Genomic DNA, 12,475 nt, shown 5'->3' on the forward strand with positions numbered 1-12,475 from the left:
CTTGAAATAGAAAAATAGTAGCTATTTTGGAGTAGAACTATAGTGAAAATTACTGTAAACTGCAGTAGTTCTGGATATACTCCATTCTGCTTTGTAACGGACTTGTGAGTTAACTGAGTAAAAACTTCCTTATAACTGCTAGTTATTTAAAGTGCTTGCAGATATGTTACTGCTTGCATTCCATTTACACCTTGTGAATCTGCCAGCAAAGAATACAAAATATAATTTCAACATATAGTAAAGATTGTATTTCATCTTTATACTAAATAACATTAATGCAAAATAATGCAATGGTAATTAATTTCTGTTGTAAACGTAACTTAATGAACAAGTTATGTGCATTCCACAAACAAAATTAATTAATGTGGAAAGTAAAAGTTAGAGAGACATTACACACAGAAGGCCATTTAGTCCATTGCGTTAATGCCTCTTTAAGAAGAGGATCTTTTTAATCCCATTCCCTAATCTTTTCCTAGAGTCTTGCAAATTTATTTCCCTCACATGCCAATTAAATTTCTTTTTGAAATCACTAATCAATTCCGCTTTCATCACTCTCATGGGCAGTGAGGTGCAGGTCATTACCACTTATTGCATAAAAATGTTTTTCCTCACATCTGCCATGGGTCTGTTGCCTAAAACCTTAATTCCATGTCCCCTAGCTTTGTACATCAGGGAACAGCTTTTCAAACTCATCATAGTCTTGTACACCTGTAACAAATCTCAAATCTTTCAGAAAATTGATATATAAGTCTATGCATTATTTGCCTTGCTAGGGTTTTGTTGACCATTAAAATAAATTTGCATAAAATTGCAGTTCACTGTTTTGCCTGCCTTTGAAGTGAATCTCCACATTAGAAGTGGGGTCTCTCAATTTTGAAACAAATTGATGATGTTCAACATCTCAAACCTAACTTTTCCAAAAAGCTGTAATAAATCATACTTTTCATCAAAATGTGACAAGGGTATGTAAAATCATATCAGAAATATAAAACTTTCGTCTTGAGGGGAGATATGAATTATTTCACTGGGTGAAGTGTAGGGAAAGAGATTTGATTCTTTCATTCATTTGTGGGACATGGGTGTTGCTGGCTGGTCAACATTTATTGCCCACCCCTAGTTGCCCTTGAGAAGGTGGTGGTGAGCTGCCTTCTTGAATTGCTGCAGTCCATTGATACAGCCTTTTAAATTGCAAAGGATTTTGACAGCACTATTAAGAAAACTATTTCTTCTGGTTTGGGAGTCAGTAACAAGAGGCAGGAGAGGGACAAGGAAGGTTTGTAGGAAGTTCTCTCCTGAGGACTATTGGAACTATTTGCTATTGGCAGACATGAATACATGGTTTAAGACAAAAAGTATAAATAATATGAAGCACAGGAAGAGACAGTTCTATGTATGTATCAATATGGAGATAAAGTACAGAGAACAATAGGATTGTTAAAAACACAGATGGGTTAAATGGTTTCACATGCATTAATTTCCACAATTGTGGAATCAGGGTTAATTTTAGCTGGTTTGTAAGGTTTTACACAAAATGCTTTTCTTCCATCAGGTAGGTCCTGCATCTTGACCCAATAATTTTGCTGTCCACTGCATTTGTGTCTTAATCAGTTCAACTATCTTGAGTCACATCTATCTTTTTAGAACTTATGTAAGTTTTCTACTAAAGTAGCTAGAGAAGCATCAATTATTGCCATTCTACCTGTTCGATAGCCAATACTATATTAGTTGCAAAAGTTATCTTGCAACTTGTATGAATTTAATTTTCATGCTTCCTGCATCTTGATAATGCAGTTTCTAGCTCTACTGATGGGAAAGCTAACTCTTGCTCCACCTTTCTCTTCCAAATTTAACCTCCATGATCTTTGTAAAAGTGGTCATGGCTCAGATTTTTCAGTAGGAAGGGTGGTGAAACTGTCAGAGTTTGTTATCATTGATGAAACTGACCACAAAATTCAAACCATTGTTTTCCAAGGATTCACTTATCAGTTTCAAAGTGCTCACAGTAACAACAGCATTTATGTACCATTTTGCAGGGTTACAAATACATATTTTATCTACTCTTACCCCTTCATATTTCTAAAAGCAGTTAAAAATCAGCTTCATCTATAAGCAAGCTAAATATATTCTGCGTATCTGAAAGCTGGTTATTCACTTAACAGTAAGCAAATGGAATTAAATTTACATAAGGAGGATTTCAGTTTACAACTTACTTGTAAAAATCATCAAAATTTAGCTCAGCCTTGCCTTTTCTTCCAAAAAAATGCACAAGAAGTGTAGTATCTACAAGGAAACTTTCCTCTGCACGCTATAGAGAAAAGAAATCAAAAAGAACAAGAATTAGCATAGTCACCTCAGGCGCTTTCAAAGGTTTCCATTTGTAAATTTATATGCTACAGCTCCATGTTGGAATCAGAATTTCCCCTTTCATGCAAAACACTTCCTCTCATAACTTTTAACTTTATAAAGCAAATATCTTCTTTAAAATATTGCATTCACAACTAGTGAGTCTCATCTCGCACCACTTCCATATCTTCTCTCAACTCCAGTGTCCAATCTGCCTCGTTTCTCTTCAACTTTTATTGATACAACAACCATCGTTCCTCTGAACTCACCCGCTTGTTCCTTCTAAGCAAACTTCAAATGCATATGCTCCTCCTCCACCCTGCATTCCCGTTATTTTGAAATCAAGATTGTTACTGTAACTTATTCTTTCACATACTGCAATTTCTTACCTTGTCCAGTCTTCCAATTCTTCCTTCAACCTACAACCTTTTTTATGGGCTATTTAGAATTTCCGATTAATTCTTGACTTTGTTCCTATTTTTTTCAAACTTGTTGTTATGCACTATGCTCCTTGACTGGTCAATTCGTTTTCTCAAAAAATATTTCTGTAAACATATTCCAAGGGAGGTTTACCAATCCCCCATTTATTTTCCATCCTTCAAATCTCAATGTATTATGGCTTGCATAATGAGAAAATCATGATCAAATTATGATCAACCTGTATGAAGCACTAATTAGATCTCAGGTAGACCATTGTGTTCAATTCTGCACACTGTAATTTAATAAAAACATCAAGGACTAGGAGAGGGTGCAGGAGAGATTTACGGGAATGGTACTCGGGATGAGAGATCTGTGTTATATGGAGAAACTGCAGAAGATGGAATTCTTGTCCTTAAGAAGAAAGGATATTTGATAGCAGTGTCCAAAACTGTAACAGTCTTGAAGGAGTAACTATAAACAAACTGTTTCCTGTGGCAGAAGTGTTGATAACCAGAGGACACAGATTTGCAGTTTCCTCAAGAACCAGAACAACAGAAATTTTTTTTGATGCAGCAAGTTTGTTGTGATCTGGAAGGCACTGCTTTAAAGATTAGTGAATGTATATTCAACAGCACTTTCAAGAGATTGGAATAAATACTTGAAGAGAAAATTACATGGCCATAGAGGAAACCAACCACCAATGTGGTACTAATGGCATAGCTCTACCATACATGGTGGCTGAATGGTATTCTGTTGTGCTGTAATTATTCTACAATTCTATTATAATCCAAAACTAGAAATTGCTGATAGAAAAATAATCATTATGAAACAAAACTATGATAAATTTAAGTAAAATAGTAAAAATCTAAGTGCAAGTTAACACAATTATTACATGAAGCTAACAGAGAATCATAGAAAGAACCCTACAGTGCAGAAAGAGGCCCTTTGGCCCATCAAGTCTGCACCAAACACAATCCCACCCAGGCCCTACCCCTGTATCTCTACATATTTTACCCACTAATCCCTCTAACTTACACATCCCTGGACACTAAGGGACAATTTCTTAGCATGGCCAATCAACCTAACCCGCATATCTTTGGACTGTGGGAGGAAACTGGAGTACCCAGAGGAAACCCACGCAGACACAAGGAGAATGTGCAAACTCCACACAGACAGTGACCCAAGCTGGGAATCGAACCCAGGACCCCGGAGCTGTAAAGCAGCAGTACTAACCACTGTGCTACCGTGCCACCCAGAAAGCTAACAATTAACAGAAAGCTAAAACAAAAATAAGTGCAAAAAATTTGAAATATACTAAAGCAATGAAGAAAATTAAGAATATGATAAAATAGCACAGATATTTTTTAGAAAGTCAACTAAAATAAATGTTTGTTACTAGAACAAAAATAAGGTCCCTTCTAACCCCCTCCCCTTAGCCTTTGACAGTAGCATATCAGCTTGTTACCATTTTGAAACAGCCAGACACATGCCATTAGAGTGTCCCTAATTGAAGATGCAGGACACTTCATGATCACATTTAAATCAAGCTTCCACAGCACATTTGGGGGCTAAATTTAAGTTCAACTGCTTCTGTCCAAACCACCTGAGTTCGGGAAACGAGATAGCCAAATGACCCCCATTCTTCAGAATATGGCCTCTCTTTAGCTTGTCATGATCAATACCATCATTCAAACACCCCTCCAGCCCCAATATGATGCCTACCCAGCAATCCAACCTCCCACCACCAACACCCCTCCTCCTGCCAAAAGCACCTTTAACGTAATTAAGCAATCCAAGATGCTACACAGAAGTATTAAATAAAATTTGACACAAAGTCCATATAATGGTTAGCTGAGTTGGTATTGCAGACAGCAAGCATGGATACAGTGGTGAGAATGGTCTCCTTCAGTGTGGTGACCATTCTACGATTCTAAGTAACTGTAGGATTGGTGACCAAACATCTGATAAAAATAAGTAGCTTTTAAGGGGCATCTTAAAGGAGGTGAGGAAGGTAGAGAGGCAGGGTGGCTAATGGGGAAATTTCCAGAGCTTATGGCCCAGGCAGCTGAATGCAGTCATCACTAATGGATCAACTTAAATCGGGAGCGTACAAGAGTTAAGAATTCAAAAGATAGAAGTCCAAAAGTTGTAGGAATGGCAGAGATTATAAAGTAAGGAAGAAGCAAGATCAAGAATGCAAATTTAAAAATCAAGGTGTTGTCTGAGCAGAAGGCAACGTAGGCTCGAATCCAGTGGCAATGGCTGAATGGGACTGGGGTTAGGATGAGCCATAGAGTTTGGACCAGTTCAAGTGTATGAAGGGTGACAGCAGGTGGCCAGCAAGCATCAAAATAGATGAGTCTAGAGGTTGGCATGGTTGAGGGTTTCAACAGCAGATGAGTTGAGACAAGAAAGGGCAACTGTAATGTTACAAGGATGAAAGTAGGCTGTCTTGTCAATGAAGTGGATATGAGGACAGAAGGTCCTCTTTGAGCCAAATAGCACAACAAAATTGTGAATGCTCAGGCTGATTCAGCCTGAAAGTGTGTTTAGGAAAATGAATGGTGGCTACGAAGGCAGTTTGTTGCACAGACAAAAAACAATAATGACTTAAGTCTTCCCAATATTTGCTTGCTTGAAGGAAATATCTGCTCATCCATTACTGGATGGTGGACAAATAGTGCGACAAATCAGAGGCAATGGAGGGGTTGATCTGTAGCCTGCCCTACAATCATCCTGGGTCAATTCCACAGGTTCCTCTGCAGTGGCTTCCTGCCTCTGGCATTCACTCAACCATGCCAACTGGCCAGGAAATATAAAAGAAAATTATAATTTAGCCCTGTAATAGCATTTCATGGGAATCTTCATTTCCCTGGCATCTCTGGGTCCCCCACCTCACCACCAACCCCCAACCACTCATCTCTGTATCATCCCCAAGTATCTGAGCCAAAGAATTACGGAATTTTTAAAGGGTTAGGGTGGATTATTCTGGGGAGGAGTAGTACTTTGAAAAACTGGCATATGGGTACATTTCACTTGGCAGTAGCGCTCGAATTACCTTTTCCTTCTCATTTGATTGTAAGGAGCACCACAATGGTGTAAATTGGGTACTACATGCAAACAAACAGGCAAGAAATTATTGAACAGCTTCAGATATTAGAAGTCTAATCTAAGGCTGCTTGCTAGAGTATGCTGTTAGAGCTTTGGATGAGTTTGTTCTTTTGGATGTCAGTGGTGAGCTTTTTGACCATTTAATTATTTTTACTTGCTGTCAAGAATGACAACCAGATCCTACTCCCATACTTGACACCTTTAACAATGAGAACATGGCATTATTTCTTCAAGTGGTTGCAAGGTAGAGGAAGGTCCTTTATCCTTCATTCAGCAGGAAGGTAAATAAAGCACAGGGGGCACAAGGTCTGGTAGGAGTTGGCTGAGGCAGTAATGCAAGAGTTGTAAACACACAGAAGGGGCAAAGTAGGCAAAAAGATACCTACTTCATCCAATGTCATTATGCAGAGCAATGGACCAGATACTATTTGAACCAAACATCCTTGTAAATATCAGAATGTAATTTTGAAAGATGTCACAATTATAAACCATTCCACCCTCTAACATATTTCAGTGGTAAAAATTAGCAGCTATGTCATAGATCACTGATTATTTATCAATGATGATATTTGACATCACTACCACAGTCAGACATTTCATTACTCATTTTCTTCTTCTCATATACCTGAGGCTATTCTGAAAGACAGGGAAGAAAATTGTCAACTCTAAAGGTTTTAATGTTGTAGTGATTGCAGGGGAAGACAGTTCACAATTGAAAGCAGCAGTACGTCACTGTTAAAGGTTTGGACGGAATTCAAAAAGAGTCATCTTTGGAAAGTAGGAATATAGGTATCCTGGGTAGGGGATGGCAAAAGAAGAATTGCTTGCTGCAGAGGACAGTTTATTAGTCTCTGACATATAATTGAACGTTCAAGATCCAAATCCGTTTCTTCAAAATAAAAAAAAAGTGAAATTTCCACTGCTGTAACTGAGCTACCAAGGCACCAGATTAATCATTCTTCCAATGTCTTTCACCTCCAAATAAAGATCCAAGGTTGGACTCATCAAGAAGGCATTGTCCAAACTCCAGGAGATTTGCCACCAATGTCCTAGCAAAATCAAATTATCTGGTTATCATATTTCTGTTTATGGGAGTTTGCTGTGTGCAAAATTCTTGCATTACAACAGTGGCTGACTAACTTCAAAGTTACTTCATTGCTAAAAATGGACTTTAAGACATTGGCGGATCATGAACATGCTTTACAAATGCAAGTCATTCTTTTATATTTTTTCCAAACACATTACAACTATCACATCATCCTGAACTAAGAGCAGTTGCTCAGGTCCATCCACCTCAGAAATTAGATTGGGGAGAACAGAGGACATGATGCTCTTTGAAAAAGCTATCAAATTAGTACCATTCTCCTCAGCCGCATTAAAAATAAATCACCTAATTTTCACGTGGATACTTAGCTAATTTCCTTAAATCTTTGTCTTTGATCCTCTGTCAGTGAAAATTATTTTATCAAACTGCTTTCTAATTTGAACACTTTAAGTTTCCATTAACTTTTTTTGCTGTGAACAACTCCAATTTCTTCATTATCTCCATGTAGCTGATCATAACTTATGTAAATCTCCTCTGCATTTGCTCCAAGAGGCTGACATCCTTCCTCAGGTGTGTTACCCAGAATTGAACACAATATTCCAGCTAAAGCCTAACAACCTGTGATTTACAAATGTTTAATCTAACTTTCTTGATTAAGGCAAATCCCATTTACATCTACTAGCCTTATCAATTTGCCCATCTCATTCAAAAAAATATAAGCTCAGGAATCTGTTTCTTCACTCCCTTTAAAATTGTATTATTTTAAAATTGTATTAGCAAGAAGTCGATGGGTTTTTGATAAGAGAGGGGATTAAGGGTTATGGGGAGAGGGCGGGAAAGTGGAACTGAGCCACGACAGATCAGCCATGATCTTATTGAATGGCGGGGCAGGCTCGAAGGGCCAGATGGCCTACTCCTGCTCCTATTTCTTATGTTCTTATGTTCTTATCTTCTTATCAATGTATTCTGCTTGAGTTGCACTGTAATTCCATTTTAGGAACACAAGAACTGGAGTAGGTCTTTCAGTCCATCAATCCTGCACCGCCAATCAACACAATCATGGCTGATTGAACGCTTCAATGTCTTTTTCACATACTATCTCCATAACCCTTTACATTGTTATTAATCAGAAATCTATCAATCACCACCTTAAACATATTCAATTACTGAGTTTCCACAGCCCTCTGGGGTAGAGAATTCCAAGGATTCACAACCCTCTGATGAAAGAAATCTCTCCTCATCTTGGTTCTCAGTGGCATTCCCCTTATTTTGAAACTCTGTCCCCTGGTTCTAGACTCCCAACCAAGGGAAACATCTTAGCTGCATCTACCTTATCTATTTCTTCAACTCTTTTATAGGTTTCAATGAGATCACCTCTTATTCTTCAAAATGTTAAAGAATGTAGGCCCAGTTTGCTCAATCTCTCTTCACAAGACAGTCCTGCCATCTCTAGAACAACTTTGGTCAATCTTCGTTGCATTCCCTCTATGGCAATAATATCCTTTGAGGGAAGGGGACCAAACTGTACACAGTACCAAGGATGCATGTGACCATACAATTGAAGCAAGACCTTACTACTCCTGTACCCAGGGGATTAAGGCGATCATTCCATTTGCCTAATAGCTTGCTGCATCTTCAATGACTAATAGACAAGGACACCCAGGTCCCTTTGTATATCTACACTTGTTTTTTTTTACAATTTAGGAAATACTTTGCACATCTGTTCCTTGTACTAAAGTGAATTATCTCATATTTTTCCACATTATTTTCCATCTGCCATGTTCTTGCACACTCACATCTTCCTCACAACACACACATTCCCACTTAGCTTTGTATCATCCACAAACTTGGAAACATTGCATTGGTTCCCACATCCAAATCGTAGATATACATTATGAACAGCTCGGCCCACGTACTGATCCTTGCAGTACATCACTACGCACAACCTGCCAATATGAGAATGACCTGTTTATTCCTACTCTGTTTTCTATGTACAAATTCTTAATCCAAGGCACTATGTTGCCTCCTATTCCACGTGTTTTTATTTTGCTAATCAACCTCCTTGTGAGGGACTTTATCAAAAGCTTCCTGGAAATCCAAGTAAACTATATCCATGGACTTTTCTTCGTCAATTTTCTGAGCAATATCTTTAAAAAAACTCCAACATGTTTGTCAATCTGATTGCACCCAATCAAATCATGATTGTCTAAGTATCACCCTGTTGTCTATAATAAATTTTTGCATTTTCCTTCCTACTGATTTAAGACCAACAGGTCTGTAGTTCCTTGTTTTTTCTCTCCCTCCCTTCATAGACACTGGGGTGATATTTACTACCTTCCAATCTTCAGGAAGCATTTCAGAATGTATAGAATTTTGGAAGATGCTCAGTAATGCATCTATAACACCCTGAGATGCATAATATCAGGTCCCAGGGACTCCAATTTTCTCCAATGATCTTTGTTCTTAGACTACATTCTCCTTAGTCCTTGGATCTCTACATCTGGGATATTTCCTGCATCTTCTTAGTGAAAACAGACACAAAAGTAATCATTTAGCTTCTCTGCCATTTCTTTATTCTCCATTATGAATTCTTCTGACTCTGCCTTTAATTGGCTCAAGGTGCAAAACGCTTTAGATCAAATAATACAAAATGATTTATATTCTCTACCACAGAATGCTATGGAGGTCAAGTCACTGAATATATTTAAGTAGGAAATAGATTTCTAGACTTGAAAGATGCAAAGGGGTATGGGGACAGCACAGGAGAATTGCAGTGAGACAGAGGATCATAATAAATGGTGGAGCAGTCTCAAAGGGCCAAATGGCTTACTCCTGCTCCTATTCTCTATGTTACCAGAAGAGAAACAAATAAGGAATTTTATAAATTTTAGACGGCAATGGTAACAATTCAATTCAGTCTTATCTAGGCACATTAAGAATAAGAACAATTTTATGTATAAAGAGCTGAATATTGGAAATTCTAAAGATATATTTGATACATACAACATGGTTACATCTGCCACTTTTTGAGAACTGTAAATATGGAACTTGACAGCACTTCTTAAGCAATTACAACATTGTAAATGGCAGGCTGAGAACATGGAGCTGCATGTCTGGCTGAGGGAAATGATTTTTAAAACATTAAATGTTAAAAATTGTGTTGACACTAAACTGATAACAATATCACATTTATTTCAATGCAATATTTCTCCCTTTATATTGCTGCTGCACTGTTGATTTCTACCAATTTCTATGCTTTTGTTTAAATGTTACAGAATAGACTCACTTTCTCTGCCACTGTAATATTTACACTGATGATGTTTGGGCCCAGTTTGTACACAGGTTTCAAATATTATGAACTTCTTTTCCAGTTCTCAGTTTCTTTATATATATTCACTTAGCTGGTATTTAATAACTTAGCTGGTATTTTACTACTTTTAATCCTGGTAGATAGGTTCATTTTAGATTTACTTTGACAGATTTTGCCCAGCCCTGTTCAAGCTCTGACTTTACTATATCTCCAAGGTGTTGCCAGTCACTAGGTGATAAACAAATCTGAATAACTTACCACTGACTTTTATATAGGGAAACACAAAGCTTAAATTTTCTCCATTTTGCACTCTTGAATTGGAACTATCATGTGAAGCCTACAACATAATACTATGTGCTGAGACACCCCAAAGTACAAGGTGATTCCTTTACCAAAATTCAACTTTAAATACAAATACATATGGAGAAATTCATACTATGCTCAACAGCATAATAGTTAACAGGTGCTAAAAGCATTTACGATAGGGTGGGAGTAAAATACCACAACTACAATGGAACTAAATTAAATAATAAAGGGAATTAAATCTTTGGAGAAATTGACATACAGCCCAGTGGATAGGGAACATTTTGCAGCCTGGAAGATTGCCATTAAAGCACAAACTGTGTAATGCACACACTTCCATGCACATGTTTATCCCAAGCATACATCCATGTGCTCACAGAGCTCTGCTCTCGGGCAACAATTTAGTACTTTTGAGCAACTGGGAAGCAGCGACTCTCAAAACATTATATTTTTTAAAAGATTAAAAGTTTAATTATGAGTCTGAGCATTTCTAAAATCTGACTCGACATCATCAAGTTGTTCTTATATAGTTGCACTTTGGAGTCAGCTTTTTTTAAACATGGGACGTGAGCATTGTTTTCAAGGCTGGTAACTGTTGCTCATACCTATTTGACCTGAGAAACAGGTGATCGGTCTTTTTTTAAAAAACTTTTACTCCATTCTTAAAGGCACAAACCACCTCCTTGCTTGCTCCAAAAACCAAATTCAAATTGAATTCAATTCATGGTCCCCACAGACAAGATCCAAGCTGACAAGACAAGACAAGGCATTGCACCTGATCTTGGGCTTGATCTGATGCTTGATCTTAGCCAAAAGGCTGAGAAAATCAACCTGATCATCCTGGGAGGCCAATGTTACTAATCAAAGGTAAGTTGAACTGCAGAGTAGTAATTGAACATTAATAATTGGGTTGCTAGTCCACTTAGGAAGGTTGTTAAAAGTCAATCATGTTGGTCAGACTAACCAAAGGCCTCTTTCCCTAAAAAGAGGATGGTAAACGATTTGGGTTTTTGTGGCAATCTAACAGCTTCATGATCACTTTTATGTGTACCAGCTTTTTTTCCATAAATTCAAATTTCCAACTGCAATTGATCTGATTTTCTACATTATTAGTTTAGACTTCTGATTACTAGACTAGTAACATAGCAACTTTGCAGACAGGAGCATATCCTTGTGTTGCATCTTTTTCAATTAAGCAAAAGCTTCAGGGACAGCATTCCCTGGTTCATTTCCATGGGCAATCAATGATTTGATCAGAGTCAATCTTCCTGGTTGGAATTTAAACAAAAGTTTGGCAATTAACTGTTCCATTATCTGTGGCAACACCTCTATCAATCAGAGTCCACTTGCCAAACAGTTAGCACACTCTTCTCATGGAGTAAAAATGGTTGTTCCCATTGCTATTGGTATTATTGCAAATCTGTCCCAATAATGAAAAGCTTCAACAGCGAATCAATTTTTTTTCCATCAATACTCAAATTCTACATTACCAAATGACCATTAGCAGCATAACCACTACACTACAAAACTCTGAAAACTTGGAATCTAATTTCATAGCTGTACTGTCATTTGTACATTGCAAAACATAGATGTGAAAGTATAACTATATTCCAAGTAAAATGCATCTAGAAAAAATAATTAATAAAACCCTCCAGCTTCGTGACTTCACAGATATGTCTGTACCTCTGCAAGATCTGAAAACAGTGCTTGGCTGGTGTTACGTCTTAGTGTATCCCAGTAACTTCGGTCGGTGGTATGATTTGGGGGATCTTTTTTTAACACCTGGAGAGTTTTGAAAAGGTAAAATTGTGGTAAAGTTCAACATCATCAATGAGGCATAGTGAAAGTTCCATTCAGGAAAAAGAAATGACAGTATCAATTATTTAGTCTTTATTTTGAAGTCAAAATAAGATTAAAAATCAATTGCAAATATTCTTCATAGT

General features: G+C 37.4%; 1 protein-coding gene across 6 annotated transcripts in view; it reads right to left on the minus strand.

Annotated features, from left to right (window-relative positions):
• LOC145341960 (calcium uptake protein 3, mitochondrial-like) overlaps window positions 1-12,475 on the minus strand; it is a 177,398-nt gene that overhangs the window by 33,084 nt on the left and 131,839 nt on the right. For 3 of the 6 annotated variants that reach the window (XM_080187083.1, XM_080187074.1, XM_080187065.1), the window contains 2 exons: window positions 12,216-12,314; window positions 2,211-2,305 (listed from right to left, as the gene is read on the minus strand). In XM_080187083.1, coding sequence (XP_080043209.1) covers window positions 2,211-2,305; window positions 12,216-12,314 — 194 coding nt within the window. The remainder of the gene's footprint in view (window positions 1-2,210; window positions 2,306-12,215; window positions 12,315-12,475) is intronic. The other 3 variants (XM_080187109.1, XM_080187100.1, XM_080187092.1) reach the window with 1 other exon arrangement.

Source organism: Carcharhinus amblyrhynchos, chromosome 1, assembly GCF_965287045.1.
Source record: "Carcharhinus amblyrhynchos chromosome 1, sCarAmb.v2.hapA, whole genome shotgun sequence".
NCBI lineage: Eukaryota > Metazoa > Chordata > Chondrichthyes > Carcharhiniformes > Carcharhinidae > Carcharhinus > Carcharhinus amblyrhynchos.